Below are 17,508 nucleotides of genomic sequence, written 5' to 3'. Positions count from 1 at the left end.
TCCTGATGTACCACGTTTTACAATATATTCACGCACTCTGGCTCGTGGAATGGCTGCACATAAATTGTGCCCAGGCCATTTAAGAACATAATATCCCTGCAGGGTCAGACTGACGGTCAGACTAGCCCAGTAGCCAGTCTCTGATTACAGTAAAAAACACTGCTTGCAGAAACTCAGCCTTTATCTTGCAGTTGAAGAAGTGGCAGAAACCACGCTCAGGGCTTCAGCTTCGTAAATTATGACTGATAAAGTTCAGGCCATCAGGCGTCCCTTCTCTGCCCCTGTCCAGATCTCTCTCTCTCTGTTACCAGTTTTCCCCATAAGCCTGCTTGACCCACTTTCTGCAGCTCGCCTGCTCTGCAGCTCTTCCCAACAAGGCCACTTGCTGGTTCCTGACTGATCAGTCTCAGTCACAGGTAAAAGTGGCTCCAAACTCCCGTTTACAGGTTGAGAGAGTTTTTTAGGCCAATGCTGTTTGATTTTTGCCAAGAACTTTATACTCCCAAGTATTAGGCGTGAGCAGTCTTTTCAAATTAACTGCTGTTTGTTATTTACAGCATCAAATATACAAAAAAAAATTGTTACTGAATCAGGGTTTGGTAAAGTGAAGGGGTTGATTCTGTCTTAAGGATATAAGATGTATTTATTCACTTTACATTCCTCAGCTTTTCTTTTTCCACTTCTCTATCACTTGACTCGAGGAGCTGGAGCTTCAAGAAGAGCAAATGCTAGCTGTGAATGTGAGGACAGGGGGAGAATGGCTAAGATGTTTTACTTTCTGATCTGGATTCTGAAGAAAGTCCTAAAAAGAGAGACTCAAAGTTATCCCACTTCTATTTTTCAAGTCCTTGAATGGTTCTGTTAGTGCAAATCCTTGGTGAGAACCGCAGGGAATCAAGCAGCACTCTGGTCATTACCCCTTTCCAGTGATCCAGGTAGTCCAATACATGCATCATACTTCTCTGGTAGAGCTCGTGATGTGTAGTCCAAGCACCCCAATGCCAGCACGAGGGGACAAGGTAAAACCATCCTCTTCAGATTTTGGAACAGAGTTGGTGGCTTGTGTTTGCAAGGTTCAGCTGCGTAGCTGTGTTGATGGAGGAGAAGGATGATTTCTACTGGAATAGTAATATTGCAGAGAGGACAGTGTTGACATGGTGAGGGATTACTTTCTTCAGTATACTTGTTCCCCTGTTTCTGTCGGAATAGCAATAAAAGCATCTTTATGTTACTGTAAAGAGATGAGGGAGGAAATTATGTGACTTTAAGTAATACAGTATTGTAATTTCCTAGAGTGGAGAGGCCCAGGCTTGAGGCTTAAGTAATATTGGGTCATAACTTCTCCCACGCCATTTGCTTGCTGAGATCTTGAAAGGATTTTGGGAGCTTTCTGAATGAGTGGCATCTTAGCCCCGCTGCTGTCGTAGCGTGCACAGTCTGTCATCGTATTCACGGAGCACACTGTTGTGGTTCCCCCCCCCCCCCCCCCAAGATTTTGCTTTTAAAATAACTGTTGTAAGATACCTTGCCTGTTTGATAACTGGCATCTTCTTATAGGGACGTGTCGTCCCTTCTACTGTCGCTAGCTGAAGAGAATCAGATCTTTTGAATGCAAAGTGAATCTAGGAAGAGCCATCTATTTTGTCTACTAGCTGAGAGAGAACTGGTAACCAATGCGTGCAGTGAACTTGCACTCACATCCTAAAAAAGAATAGTTTGCATGTTTAGAAAGGTGGAAATTGTGGGAGAGGTGTAGTTCGTGGTCTCCAAATGCCCTCAAAAACTGCTCTCCTGTTTTGTTCTCTAGAGGATCTTGCAGCAATCTTAATGCTGTAACTTTTGAATGTCTTCCAGGAGTTCTTTAAATTATATGATTAACCTCAGTCATGGGAATTTAGCTGTGTTTTCGGTGGTAAGTCGTATTTAAATGGGGGTTAAACTGGCTTAACAAATAGTATCCTTGTGTGGATGGGGACAGAGATTTATGTAACAAATAAGTGTGCTAATACATTAACAACTGGATGTAAAGAATCATAAAGATCTAAGTAATAGATGAAGTTGAAAGTACCCCTTTATGTAAGTCAGGATTTTGGATAATATTCTTAGAACTAACAAAAAAGAAGAAAATTCATCCTACAGTCTCCTGTACTTGGCAGCAGAATTGTTAGTCAGCAAGAATGTGCAGAACTTTGTGAAAAATTGTGTTTTAGATAATTGCCTGTTGCAGACTGTCTAGAGGAACTCACATTTTATTTTTGGCATATTGCATTAAACAGTAGCTTTTACATTTTAGGACCGATGTGTTGATTTATATATCCTCCAGTCCTCTGGTGGACATCCAATTTCCAAACTTGGATACTTCTGTTGAGTAACTAGAGTCAAAATTTTCAGTTCTCAGACAGGAAGAGAAACTTTCCAAGATAATACCTATCCAGCTGCAAGGAAAATGGTAAGGTGACGAGTGTGATAGGTCTAAAAGCATGTATAGCAAAGGCTTTACACTCATTTCCATCTGGATTTTGGTGTGTATATCTTTGAATGGGTCAAATATCCTTCTGAGCAACATACGTGCACTTAGGGAAAGCCAGGAAACTTATCTAAAAGCTCAGAATCAAAGTGCAAGTAATGTGTGAATTAAAAAGATTTGTTATTTCTTTCATTGTCCTTAAAGTTGGCGGCTTGTAGCATGGGCAATAGGGCTAAATGAAAACAGCAGCTTATTGCTGGTGTTGCCAGTTGTTAGCATCACCGGTACACAGGAGATATTGCACAGATCTTTTTGAATTATAATTGTTAGGAACTCGTTAGCAGTCTGTGTCGCAGCAGGACGTACAGGGAAAGTGCAGCTCCCACCTTTGATGATGCAGCCGTGCCTCTTGAAGCACGTTTTGGGAGGATGCCGCCGGCTCATCTGGGTGCCACAGCAGCTGGCAGGAGAGGGGATAGAAGCATGCACCCACACCACAAAAAGTCTTACGACTTTTTTTAATTGGCACCCGTTGTAACTTTTAATTCATATCTGAATTACAGACGTGAGTAAAACTGCCAGGGTCCTGGGTTTCTCTCCAACAGCTCCTTCTCTTTTTTTGAGTGGTGGGGCTGAATGAGATGAAGTTAATGGACTCTGTATCATTTCTTTGGGTTTAAAATAAAGTGTGTGTGAAAAAAAAACATAGATATAAAAAACCCTCCGGAAGTCTGAATGGTGAATTATAAAGAATCTTCCCTTATCTTTGAAAATACAGGGTGTAGCATGGAGACAGAGTAACAGAAAGACACGTCTAGAAATGATGAAAGTCAGGGCTGGAATAATTCTTCAGATGGTTTCTGTTCATCGTGTTATCGCTGTACAACAGCGTGGTCTGCAGCTTTGAAGGCAAGTCAACCTTGCTCTGAGACGATCTCTTTTGAACTGCTGTTTGAGCTGGTAGCTACCTGACCCGTTTGGACAGGAGCGAGTAGATACCTTAAGACTGCTTGACTGCATGAAAGGGTAGAGAGCTCAGCTCGGGAAAACAGCTCCAAGAAAACGCTTGTGCAAAGGGGTTTTAGAAAATAAGCTGCATTGTGGCTCGGAAGCTTTTTGGTTAGGGGGAAGCTGGTGGGTTTTTCAGAGCTTTCTGTAGATTGTCAGCCCAGCAGATAATACAGGTTGAGGAAGAAAGGGTTCTCACAAACCCTGTATGTGTCACTGGTTAGTCTTGGGAACAAGGGGAAACAGCTCAACAGCCCACAGATGTTAAAGAACAGCTCAACACTGGAAAATATAAAATGTCTGAGTGTGAGGAATAAATGAATGTTTTGCTAGCTATCATTTTGGCCATTTCCCTGCTTCTTCCCCTAGCACCAGACTAGACCCTGTGTTAAAGCTAAGCTCAAATGGTGTTTAGTTCAAAAACAGCTATAGTAGATAATGCATTTTTCTGCTTGTTTCTGGAAGTGGAGAAACTCCCTGATCAATCAACTATGAGAATAAATTGATGGCAACTCTGCCCATCTTCAGTACAGATGATTTGTTCTAATTCTTCCCATCCCTTTGCCTTCTGTGTCTCTCACAGTTAGCAAGTTTCCTCCAGAAATTGCCTGCATTCAATTGCATTATATTTGAAAAAAGAAGTTAGCAAGTGAAAATGGAGTATGTAATGGTGGCCGTACCTGTAGCCTTTGCTGCCAACGACAGCTATAGTTATATATGGGGCACATATATTCCAGCAGATGCTTCTCATTTAAACCACACCGGTTTCAGCATAGACCAAATTTAGGATCTAAGCATGGTGACCATAGCACTCACTAAATCTCTAATTCCATCTTCTGCCATTTACTGTCTTTCTCAAATGCTCAGTGAGACTTTTTTTCCTAGTTGTTCTATGGAACAGCTTTGATTTTTCTCACTTTGTGGTTATTTTAAGCTTCAGAAAACAATAAGAATGTACTTTTTCTTTTTTTCCCCCCTCTTTCCTCTGTGCTTTTATGAAAGCAGAATCTGTGTAGATAAAGCACAGTTGATCTGTTAGGGATTACTGTTTCTCGGTTATTCTTTTGCTCTTGCATATCATGCCTTTATGCAGAAGAATATTTAAGGGTGCTGTGTAGAACGGCGAGATGAAAGATTCTTTGTGCATTGAAGAATTCTGGTGTCACAGGAGTCCACCTGTTCTCCTGTAACTTTTTTTTTTTAAAACTGAAGTTTATTTAAAGTGAATTTTAGTGCTCATAAAAGCTGCTAGGTTTTGACAGCCTCAAAGATTGAAAGGCTGTCCCCACAGGTGGTGGCAGCAGCACTGTGCCCTGGTATTCAGGGCACAGGAGTAGGAATCAGAAGATCCACGTTCTGCTCTCATCTTTATAACTGGTGACCTTGAGCCAAGTAGCATGTTGCTGAGGCTCCGTTCTGCGTGGAGAATTTCACCCCAGCTCATGAGGACATTGTAAAGATTTGCTACTCTCTTAGGAAAGAAAAGACAAGGATAAAAACTTCTTGCATCATCGTCAAGCAACAGACGTCATCTCCAGTCTTCCAGCGATGAGAATAATTGCAGGAGAAGATATTACCAACAGCCCATCGAAAGTCTCGGAATAAGTGGAAGTGCTTTTTGTCTGTGCAAAATTGTCTAAGAGGAGCTAACCAAACCAAACTGGTTTCATGCAGGTCCAAAAAGACTGTTTCTGTTGGTACGTCCTACATGAAATCTTAGTAATTTTTGTGGAGCGTCGAGCTGGATCAATCTAGAGGTCCATTTGATGTAGCATTCTGTGTCAAGTAGTGGTCAGTATTGGACAATTAATGCACCTATCCAGCTTGCAAAGCTATTCCTCTGATTAAGTACAAGAGGAGTTTTCTTTTTGACCCTTTCAGGCTATCAGCTTAATTCCCAGAAGCTTCAGATTTAATTACCCATATCATTACCACAACATGCATAGCTGCAGATTTTATTAATGGCCATAAAATTATCGAATCCTCTTTAAAATGAATGCAGATTCCCAGCCAGAAGGTCCTTTCACACATCAGCCCTAGTACAAGTGAATCCCACAGGTTGGTGCAGCACCTCTCATGTCCTTTTGTCAAACGCCGAGCCGAGCTCATCCCTCTTTCTGCACCTGATTTCCTGCGAATTTACCAACCACTAGAAATATTCTGCAGTTCTGTCACCAAACTCGGGTATTCTTGCCTCTAAAATGGTAGATGAGCTGAAGTTTTACCCTTCTCGGAGCCCATTTTTATGCGTTTAGCAGCAGGCTGACCTTTACACCTCTCTGTTTCAGACTCCTGCTCACTGCGTTGGTTTTGTTCTTATCCCTAAAATGTTCTTTCATCCATTTCAATTCCTTTTCCCTGTGCGGTGCTTTATGACTTTGTAAATCAGTCTGAGTGGTACAAAATCAAATGCTTTCCTGAGATCCTGATAACTTACGTCCACTGTTTCACTCTTGTCTAACCTAACGATTTGGTCGTATAATAAAAAGGATTTCAGCAGATTTGTCAGGCATGACCTTCCTTTTATGAATCTGTACTGGATGTCCTCTACTAAATTATGCATTTCCAAATGTTCTGCAATTTTGGCTTTTATCAACACTTCCAATACATTCCCACAGCTGAAGCTGGATTTCTTGTTCTAATGGAATTCAGCAGAACTCTCTCACACCCCAACAAAATTCATCAGTTTTTCAGAATTCTCTGTAATAAAACTTCTCTGTTTTCTACTTTTTGTCCTCATCTTACTGGATTCTTGACATTGGAATTCGAATTCTGTTTTACGTAGCTCAGAGTACCGCGTGTGCAGGAAATAACCAGCTGGCCCTTTGCAGTGCAGCAGGTTTGCATGGCACATGTGGAATGAGTTGCTGAGTCTCAGCCTGGTCGCAGGTGAGAGGGTGTAGGCTGGGAGCTCAGAGTCTCGATTTGGTTCCAAGCTTCCTAAATAATTTCATTCGAGGCTGGAGGTCACTTCACCGCCCTGTGCATCTGTTTATTTTTCTGGCCTGCTTCCTGAAGAGTATTTTACATTGCAGGCCTGCTTTGTGGTTTTGTCTGAATATATATGTGTGAGCGGGGAGGGGAGACTTCAAATCCTTCAAGTGTTCTTGCTTAAAGCCCTTATGCTTGTGCTTATACCTACTTTGAACATATAGCTTGCCACTTGGGCTATGCTTCCAAATATGGATTTCTCTTGGAGGTATGTTCTGACCCACCTACTTTGCACTGCAGATATATTTAGCAAAGTTTTGCCGTAATAGTCCTACAGCGCTGTCCCAAAGCTGTCATCTGCTCTTCTGCCCACCTCCTTCCCGGTTACCTTCCATGCGTCAAAAGCCACCTGCCAGAGTTCTGCATCTGTCGTCAAGGCTTTCTGTCGTCAAGGCTTTCTGCCGCTGACATGACTCTTTTTTCGGTGGTAGGTAGAGCACAGAGGCTAAGCAGCCCTGTCCCTGCTGTGTGCTGCTGGCTGGGCAGCGCAGCTTGCCTAAACTTGGGTTAATTCCTCCGTGTCTGCAGCAAAGATCGTTGAGTTCTGGGACAAGCCCCCAAAGTTATGAATAAGACCAGCGGAGTTGGAGACTTCCATAATCAAAGCCTCAAAGTCGGGGGAATATTTTTTTTTTTTTTTTTTTTTTTTAAGCAAAATGCACAAACGGGTACGTCCTCCTTGCCCCCAAGCCTGGCTCCTACGAGGCAAAGGTGCTGCTCAGCCTGGTTAGGTTGAGAGCAGCACGGGAGGCTCCTACAGTTGTATCACGATGCCGGAGCAGACCGTCTGGGGGTGGGGTATGTCTTAAGGCCACGGGAATGGCTCTTTTTTGGCCTGGACCCAGCTTAGAGCAAAAGTAGCGCTAGAATACCGGTAGGGTATGCGTCTGCCTGGTATCTGTTTATTGCAGGAGGAAATTGCCAAGTTACAGAGATACTTAAGTTACGACAAAATTACGGAAGACGCTGCATTTAATGGGCTGGTTTTTCTTTAGCCAGATTCTGCCTCCCTCCTCCAGTCTTCCTGTTAGATGTCATCCAAGATGGATTCCAAGTGCAAAAAAAAAAATTAAATAAATAAAGGAAGCAAACCTGCACTGAGTGAATCATTTCTGCTAAAATTAAACCACTTATTATGGGGAGGGAAAAAAAAAAAAAACGAAAAAGAAAACTTGGATTACAGGTTTAGCAAGCGTGAGCACATATTTCAGCATGTATTGCTGTATTTGTAATTGCCAAACTACTGATTTCTTGGAACTCTGCTATTAGCATTGTTAAGCAGTGTTCCAGACGGTCACTCCTATAAATCCCTGTTAATACGTTAAGCAGGAGAAGGCCTTTGCAAGAATGATGTTTAGCCGGCAAGCGATCTCCGTTTGGGGTGTGCTGCCGGGGCTGAAGGGGCAGACAGGGGGAGTGACTGTGCTGGCTGTTAGGATCTCCTGCGTGAGCATCCAGTTGATGTTTGCTTGAACGTTATTGCCACTTCTAATGGGTGCTTAGGAATATTTTATTTTTTGATTTATTTATTTGGACAGAAGCGTCTAAGAGAGCGTATGAGGTTTCTGTACAGGGTGTAGTTCTATAGTTTACTGATCTGTTCTTCATATGCTATTCAGGCAATAAGTAACCACATGAAAAACACCCCGAACAAACAAACAAATGCCCTTTTCATGAACAGATACTGTTCTTTTTCAAGCGTGCTATTCCAAATAATGAAGTGCCTCAAACCCTGAAATTATGAAAGCACATTGCTAAATGCCCCCTTTTTAAAAATTTATTTTCATAACACCAGTATAACCAGAACATTTTCATCACTGCTAGTCTGCTGACCGAAGTAATCTCTGTTTCTTCTAAACTAGTCAGTGGGTAGAAACAAGATGGAGTGTCTTGAGAATAAATCTACCAGAGTACAGCTTTACCTTGGAGAAAAAAGCTTGCCCTCTTTCGCTTGCATCTGCTGAACCTTGTACCTCCGCAGGGGTGAAAGAGCCCCACAGGCTTTCTGGCAAAGCATGTGAAAAAGAAAACTTGGATCGTACTGTTTGCTTGACATGGATGAAAGTCTGGGTCATCAGAGAGGAAGAAAAGGGGAAAGCAGAAAAGGGGGGTAGAGCCACAGATCAATATTTTAAGCACAACCAGTTGACAAGGGCATGGGGATGGAGAGGGGCAAGGAGACTCGTTTGATCTGCTGCTGCAGTGAGGACACATCTGCCGGATCCCAGCCCAGTTCCAGCATCCCTGGCGGACATGCGGATTCTCAGATAACTTAATTGTATTCTGAAGTGGACAACAGATGGGTGCCCCGGGTGCCCCATGACCGTCCGTCAAACCTACCTTCAGTTGTAAGGCAGAGGGCAGACGTCGGCAAGACTGCCATGCTTTAGTCTCCTTTTATGGCACAATTTTATGCGAACTTGTTTGGGGATGGAAAAGGGTTGCGTGCTTATTTTATTGCAAGTAACTGAGAGCTCGCAAAGCTTTTCAGAACACAATGTTTTGTGAAGTTCCTAACGAGTTTATTGTTTGTAGAGCATGTTATCAGATTACTGTTTGGGAAAAGGGGATGATGATCTTAAATCCAAAACCTGTTTTAAAAAAGATAACACTCAAATTTTATGCAGTGTATTTGCTCTTGCCAAGAGATACCACATTCCTCTTCATACTTTTTTTGTGCCACACAGCAATGCAAAAATAAAGGATCATAAGGCGTTACTTATTTCTCTTCCGTGCTTGTTCCTGGTACCAGTGATGGCAGATACACTCCTGGTTTCTTTTCTCAGGTCAGCAGCTGGGCATAAGTTCTTCAGCTCACTTCAGCTGAATACGCATGCATCTTGCATTGGGCATCTTCGTGTTCACATCAAATCGTGTAGTAGCAGGTTTCTGTGCCTGCCAAGGATTTGTGGTACCCCTGTCTTGCAATTAATCTCTCTCTGTCAAGTGACCTGATGCCACGTACGACTTCTGGAATTCTGCTAAAGAAGGTTTGATGGCGTCTTCTGAGGTGCGCAGGGGTCCCCTGGAGAGTCACAGGTGAAGGAAGGTCTCTGCCTGTCCAGTCGGGTGAAGGCTCTGTTTTCTTGGGGCTGTGGTACGTTTTGCAGTGCCTCCCGTTTTCGTGCTCCTGAACTTCCTTCCACCGGCCACGACCTACGTGGCGACTGAGCATTAGTCTTCGTAGTGGACATTTGTATCCTCTTTGGGACAAGCAAGCTGCAGGTCTGAGTGGAACTGACAGCCAAAGAGGAAGGCCTGTCTTTAAAAGACTATATTTATTTTAAGTCCAACGTGTAAACCTGCATAACTGCAAGATCAAAAGCCAGGCTCTGTAAGCGCTGATTCTAGTAGCCGTGGTTAGTTGTCCTCTAGCCATTGAGAAAACTAGTATGTTTTCTCATCTTTGCATGTCCTGTTACCAGCAGGCTGAGATTAGTTTGTTAAAGTTTTATGTACGGGATGGATGTTCTGAAGGCACTGCTGACCACCTCGGACCTGCGGGATTCTGTGCTTCTGCTGCTGTTGCTGGTTTTCCTTCAGTTGGGTACCTCTTGCCAGGTGTGGTATGCAGGACAACTCTGTCGGGTTGTTCTCCAACATGAGTGAGCTCCCCACGGAGACCTGGAAGCCGTGATAGCAATAGTTTCTTTCTTGCTCCTAGTGTGCGCGGTTGGGCCTAGTGTGCTCGGTCTGCATCCTGTTGCACCCAAAGTTCAGTCGAACAGGGTCAGTAATTCCTCCGTGCCAAACCCAATACTTGGTGCTAGCTAGACTAGAGAGACGGGCAGACTTGGGGCACGTCAGGAGGTCAGGTTCTTCCACAGCATGCTGCATAGTAATTCGTTTGAGCAGTTCCAGCTGGTGAGGAATTTAACTGCAGCAGTATTACAGTCATAACCACACCGGTATGGACTGCACGTGAGCCTGCCTGAATAGACGTAGCAAGCAGAGATGCTCACATCTAACAATATTCTGCAGCGGGGTATACTCGCAGTATGCGCACGTGATGCTTGGCAATATAGAATCTCACTTCAGTTGGCATATCCAGTGCTACTATGTCACTGTATTTCTCGCAGAAAACTGTCAAGGTAATTAGTGTTAATTGGGATCTTTTTTGAATGAGCCTCTCATTTATTGTATATTTGGCCCAGGCTTGGACTGAAGGACTCGGCAATCTCCCATGTGCAGTTTTGTCCAGATGAATGTATATGCTTTATGGTGTACATATCCACAGAGTTCAAGGTATAATCCTTACTGTTGGCCTGGAAGTGCTTTAAATCTTTATTCTACTTTAAGGTACGTCTTGCCCGTTGTAGCTCTGTGGACTGCTCCTTCAGCTCTCTGCTCCTCCCTGTTGCCTTCTGACATGCACTTACTAATTTCGTGACAGCCTCTGCCCTGTTGCAATGCAGCGTCAAACATTTCCAACTGAACCACTCAGCTGAGAGTCGCCGTCTCCTTAAATTCCCTCTCACTCTGTGAATGACCACCTCACTCCTCCTCATCTGTTTCAGTGCTCAAACTGATCTAAGCGGACTAGGATAACCTATTGGATCGTTAAGGAGGTGGTCTTCCTAGCAGCCGTTCGCTATCGCCATTAGCCATGAGTTCGTGTTCCTTGCTGTCAGTCTTCCGCTGTCGAGATTCACTTGTGATTTTTGCCAGAAAAGCTAATTCAAGTCTGGCCTTTGGTTCCAGGCAAGTTTTCAGACGTGATTGGAGGGGACAACACACTGAAATTCAGGAGATGCAACAGCGTAGGTGCTTGGTGCATTAAGGCCGGAAGCTCATTTGTAAGCGATAATGAAAATATAACCTGGGGTTCTCTGCTGAAATGTGTCTGCAGATGTATCCTGATGACAGCATTTCATTTTCCAGCTGCCATTAAGGACAAAGCAATACGAAATTATGTCCTTTTACTGGGGCTGCGTTGCCTTTTATGTATCTCTGGGACTTCTGGAGTAACTCGGGGTCCGTTCCAGTGAAATACAGATGACCTTTTCTGCCTTTCTGGAAGCCTTGGGTGAATTTGGGAAACTTCATGATTTTCTGACCTTAGTCTTTCTGTAGAGAGGATCCATTGCTAGGCTGCTTCAAAATGGAGCCTGGCCTCTGGCTTGCACCATAGGCAATTCCGCTAAATCTGGGTAAGGAGGTTTCTTTTGCATGGGGTTGCAGAGGGAAAAGAAGAGAGAAACAGTTTTAACTGCAATCCTTGGCAAATTGTTCTGTGGAGATCTACTGCACAGCATGTTGTGGAAGCAACGATTTACCTGCTTGCTTATTTAAGTTTACCAACTGTGGCTTTATCGTAAAATTGAGGTGTGTGTTTTCAAAAGGGGAAAATGCTTCTTTCGATGGTTTCCCTCCAGTTAAGGAGTTCTGAGGAAGGATCCCATAAAAAATTTGTTGCTGTAAGCTTGGCAAGATGCTACTCTATTCCCTCACCATAATCCCAAAATACAGCTTTCTCCTGGGTTGTACTGCAAAGGGTTTGGTAAACCACCATAGTCACAATAAGACTGAAAACAGCGTTGATTGGAGGTAACTTCTGAGCAATTTCTCCAAGAATTTTTGTGTTCGTAAAAAGGATACTCTCTTGCTCCCTTTGATTCACTGGCACAGGTCGCCTGGAGAGGGTGGTGGAGTCTCAAACCTTGGAGATACTCAGAAGCCATCTGGACGTGGTCCTGGGCAACTGGCGCTGGGTGGCCCTGCTTGAGCAGGGGGGGTGGACAAAAGGACCTCCAGAGGTCCCTTCCAACCTCAACCGCTCTGTGATTCTAATGCTAAGGGACAGGTTGGGACCTGTCCCTTAAGCCAAGATCTCTGCCATAGCAATCATGCCTTGTTACCTTGCACCTGAGCCAGCATGCTCCTCGCAGGCATCGGTTCAAGGTAACCCAGAAGCTGCAGCAAATGCCGCGGCTGCATTGCTTGTTGAGCAAGGATAGTTGACGAGAGCTTGTTGCGTACCTTGAGGGTCTGCACGGGACCATGCTCAAGGTACAGATCAATGTACTAAATTAAAGTAGTGATGTTTAAATAACTCGGAGCCTGGAGACTTAAGAACCAACTCTTCTCTTCATGTTGCGGTACAACGACGGCATGAAACTGGATGCTGCACCTCGGCAAGCCCACAGCGTGTGCTCAGGAGGTGGCAGTTTTCAGAGAAGGTTCTTAACCTTGCTTTCCAGGGCACAAATGTAACACATCCTCAAGTCAGATGGCATAGCATTTTTTTCTTTTTTTTCTAATAGGCCTATTTTGGGAAAATGGGCTAGAGAGTCCTAGATTAGCTTTAGTATTCTGGACACTAGTCCTACTTTTGTGCATGCACCCAGATGAATTTATCTTTAAGTTTTGATACAAATGCAGTACTTGGAGTTTTAAAAGCACTGGGTAAACAACAGCCTGTCTGAACATCTCCCAAGAATAAAGGACTCCAGGCTGGCAAAGGAAGGCTTAACAGGAGCTACAGTCTGGAATCTGAAGCCAGACACATTCAAAGTAGAAATCAAGTACAATTTGTAATGGAGAGGGTGGTTAACCACTGGTGTGAACTAGAATGGATGGATCCTTGTCTCTTGGTGGTTTTGAGGCAAAGTGTCTTCTGGACATAAGTTAAGCCAGATAACAGGTTTGTTTTACTTTACGCTGACCTCAGTGTAGAGAAGGTGAAGCGGATGAAACGTAATGGCCCGTGTTTATAGACACGTGCATATGCACACACGCGCAGAGTCCAGCCAGGAGACCTGATAATTCCTATAAACCTTAAGCTGTACACTAAGTAAAAGACTTAATTTTTGAAATTTTTTGTTACTTCTAGGAGAGGATTGGTTTGTAATTACGCATGGGGTTGGGAATCCGCCTTTATGGCAAATTCAGCAGCGGTAGAACTTCATTCTTGGGCTGAATTTTCACTGTTTCTTATCAGCAAGCTGAAACTTGGTTCTTTTACATTTCAATAGCTGGTTTGGTGATAGTCCTCTTGTAGTAGTGGGGCTATGTCCTCAGGCAGATACCATGTTCAGCCACTGATACTATCCTGTGTGGCTTTAAGCCAAGAATTTAGCCCCCCTGTTCATGTTTTACTTTTGACAAAATGGTGATGTTTCTCTTCCCCAAGGACAAAGGCTTTTAATTTGTTATTTGTAAAGCCCTTTTTAAGAACGGACCAAGGAAGGTATTAGTGAAATACAAAGTGGTGGCATTATTTTTTACTGTGTGACTCACTCAGAAATTAAAAGGGAAAATGAATTTCCCTTCCAAGTAAGTGATATCAGCCTCATCTTTACCAAGTGACTTCTTCCTTGCCTCTGCAGAGCCTTGTGGATCAGGGTGAAATATACTTGAAAACATTTAATTGCATACAGTGAGAAATGAAGAAAACCGAAGTGGATCCCAAGAATGTATTAAAAATCTGAACTAAAATGAGAATGATTTCATGTCAAGTGAGACAAATGCAGAGTTGATACTCCAGTGCTTCATACGTCCACTTGTCCTTGGTACTGAGAAAATGAGATTTTTAATATCTGAAAAACAGATTGCCATGAAGACTCATCCATTGTAAATTTAAGCTGCCTTTATAGCAACTTAAGCTAGGGACAAGATTGTTCATTACATCTGATTCTACAACTGTGGCCATGATTTCCATATTAATATTGAGGGTTTTTTTATTGTCTGTGCCAGAAATAGGAAGGAGAGCTGGTAGTGTTTTCCCTGTGTTAGCAGATAATTTATTTAATGAATAATGCGAGAAGGGCAAAGGTTTGTGAGTTCTTACTTCCATATCAACTATAGATTGTGGTGACACCTGCTTTTGCTGCTGTGATAAAACCTGGTTTGCTGCTTCGGTTTATGCTCAAAGGAGACTGAGGGAAAGAGGGATATTGATTCCTGATTTCAGGCTCATGATTGCTTGGTGGCGGAAGTTACGTTGTTCGGGGCTGAACTTTTTTGGCTAGAATTATAGGCGAGGGGTTGCTTGTCTCCTGTCTGATGTGCCCTTAAATTACAAAAATATTTAAGCAACCTTTACATGTGTGTGGGGGCAGGGAAGGTATTTCTGTGCCACTGAACTTTAGACCAACGTTGAGTCAAAGCCTGTTTGTAACCCTTTTCAATAGCAGCCGTTCTGTTCTGGCATCAGCCGTAGGAAGCGCTAGCTTCCTCCTTTCTGTGCCACTGCATTTGCTTTCACAAGTCCAGCTACCGAGGCAGACCTGAGGATTCCCCAGCCCACCTTACTGCTTGGCTCCGTCTGTGACAGTTTGCGACGGCATTCATACTATAATATTGCTGCCTCAACCTTTAACATAGCAAAACTGGAAAATTCCTCTTCTTTTCACATGAACTCTCTCCTGTTTATCTCTGCTGAAATGCTATCGTCTGTCTGCGTGCACAGATCTGGACTCTCTTGGAAAAGTTCCTTCTTCCTCCTCTGTTCACATCCCAAATTTAGGCTAGATCCTAATGGCTCTTCATTTATAACGTCCGAGGTCCGTACCTTTTTTTTCTCTTCCATTAGTATCACTAATATCATTGGCCTGCCTTTGTCGTCTTACACCTGAGTTACTGCAGCCTTTTCTTTGGCTCTCTAGCTCATCTCCTCATATTCTAGTTTTAATACTGCGTTTCATGGTGATGGAAGGCGATCTTTTCTTTCCTTCATGGGTTTTGTTCTTTGCTTCTTCCACGCTCCTCACCCTGGAAGCAGATCTTTATCCAGTTCTCTATCATTAGCCTCTCTGACCTTCAGGAAGTTTGTATATATCTAAGTCTAATTTGTTCCTCTTTGGAAAACAAAACAGCTCTCTGTATTAAACTCAAAATTTGGCACTAAGTCAACAGCATGATCTCATATTTTTTGTGACTGCTTCAGGGAAAATGTTTTAAATGCAGTTAAGACGTTTAACAGAAGTGTTTTGGTGTAGAACTCTCTTTAAAAGGTTTGGGGTGGCTGACTGCAAGGGACCTGTGTGTTTGTCTTTTCCATCCATCAGTACTTTGGTGTCACGATTTCTCTCCCAGGCCACGGTACCTGACCTGTGGTCTGCTGGGACCACTCATCTTGTCTGTGACCTTGCTCTTGGCGACCTCCTTTCCTGGAGAGGAAGAAGGCAACTCGAGACCTAGATGTGGGCCAAATGAATTGGTTTGGAAAGGGCGGCAGCCAGCTCCCAGCAGCTTCCTCCCCGAAAACAGCACTTTCCTTTGCCACATCTGGGTGGGAGCAACCATGTAGGGGCAGACATAAAACCCCTGGGAAGGTTGGTGGCCAGAAACTGACTGCTGCTACTTTGGGAAAAGCTCACGGCCAAGCCTTTTGACCTGAGAGTTCCTAATTTTTTTCACAAAGGAAAAAAAAAGAAGCCACATAAACGATAGCATAGTCTGTGTATGCCCAGTGGACTCCATGTGGAATAGTTGCAGTTCTTCCCCAAACCCTATAGCAGGTGTGACAGAGGAAGAGCCATGCTATAGCGTCTGGACCACTCTTAACCACCGAGAAGAGCCAAGATGTGTCCGTCCACAAGGCTTGGTTGCTAATATTACAGACATTTCTTTATGGAACAGGGTAAATTATCCCATGCAAAGCCCTGTGCTGCTCGACCCGCTTGTTTCCTATTCCAGCTCACATGCTCCCGTAGCCTGAAGTGTAAATATTCTGTCTAGTTCGTTCTGTGTCTGCCTGGATGTAATATCCTGCCTTTCTTTTTCCCGCTGGTTAATAGTTTGACTTCTGAAGCACTTTCAGTCTGTGTTAGTTTGCGGAGAGAGACATCAGCAGCGATGGCTAAAGAAAATTCTATTAGGTCATTCCTTTTCAGAACATAGTACCTGTCTTCTAAGCTCTTTGCGGATGTTAGCCAAATAATCCTTTTAATAGCTTTTGTGAGTTAAAAGGGTAGGTAACTGTCATAAGACTAAATGATTGCATAGATGAATTTACTTGTGGCCAAAAGAAATCAATTGTAATTTAAATTTTTGTCTCTGGACTGATTATGCTACCAGACATCAACTTTCTCCTTAGGAATCTACCATGTGCATTGAAGTCTATGTCTGTGATTATATATGGGTCTGGATTAGTTACAGGTTATCCAGAGTAATGTGATTGAACATTTCCAGTTTCTAACCTGTGGATGTACACAAGCTCAGAATACTCACCTGGTTGGCCTTGTTTAGATCTGTGAAGTATCCGTTAATAACCTGAGTCGTTACAATTCATAGGGTGTTTGGATGTCAAAGAATATTTGCCAGACTTTTAAGACCATGGGTCTGTTACAAACCATGTCAAAGATCCCACTGAAGGCAAAGTGAAGGAAGAGGGTGAGGCTTTAACGGACCAAGTGAAAAAAGAATAAATTGAGAGATGATATAAGAAAATTCGGTTGTTCCAGGGAACATTTTTCTTAACTACGGCTATATTTAGTGATCGGTATACATTCTACTGCCTTTTAGCAGAGGGATGGATTGGGTGATTGAGAAGGATCCTGAAGGCGCCTGTCTTTGTTTTTTTAACGAGAAGTGATTTGGCACGACTGCCTGGTGAAACTGCCGTAAGGTTGCCCTCTGTAAGCCGGTTGTATAATTGTAAGTCAGATAACAAGGAGTCGGAATGCATTTGCCTTTCATAGAAATCTCTAACGTTCTTGTATCTGTTCATTGTGTCTTACAGAATGGTGAATAACACTGAAGACCCCCAAGAGGCTTTATAACGTCCCATCCCCATGTAAAGTATGCTCAGAACTTTTCCAGTAGTGTAAGTACAAGCTAAAACCCCCACAAAAATCTGTTACTGAGAGCTCAAGAGTTGTTTGGGGAGTTTTCTCTTAATTTGTCTAAAAAGAGCAGAGAAATGGTTACTGTAATTATCAGCAGTTTGCTAAACTGGAGAGTTCCACTGGTTTGGTATTTGCTAGACATTTAAACCAGGGAACAGTAGCATTTCATTCCTCACTTGGTCTGGCTGTTATGCTATTTCTACTAATACTTTTCTGTCGTTGAAAGAGAAGGAAAATCATGCAGTTCCTAGA

General features: G+C 43.2%; 1 protein-coding gene across 24 annotated transcripts in view; it reads left to right on the top strand.

The window, feature by feature from the left end:
* HMBOX1 (homeobox containing 1) overlaps nucleotides 1-17,508 on the top strand; it is a 127,737-nt gene that overhangs the window by 29,538 nt on the left and 80,691 nt on the right. For all 24 annotated transcript variants that reach the window (XR_015708227.1, XR_015708228.1, XM_087774830.1 and 21 more), the window contains exon 2: nucleotides 17,151-17,234. Coding sequence is in view for 21 of the 24 variants with exons in the window: in XM_087774830.1 (XP_087630956.1) it covers nucleotides 17,212-17,234 (23 nt within the window). In the remaining 3 variants the exon portion in view is untranslated. The remainder of the gene's footprint in view (nucleotides 1-17,150; nucleotides 17,235-17,508) is intronic.

Source organism: Nipponia nippon, unplaced genomic scaffold (genome assembly GCF_047370975.1).
Source record: "Nipponia nippon isolate SJK-2023a ecotype South Korea unplaced genomic scaffold, ASM4737097v1 scaffold_4, whole genome shotgun sequence".
Classification (NCBI taxonomy): domain Eukaryota; kingdom Metazoa; phylum Chordata; class Aves; order Pelecaniformes; family Threskiornithidae; genus Nipponia; species Nipponia nippon.
Note: the sequence above shows the minus strand (reverse complement) of the source record. Positions and strands in the feature narration are given on the sequence as shown.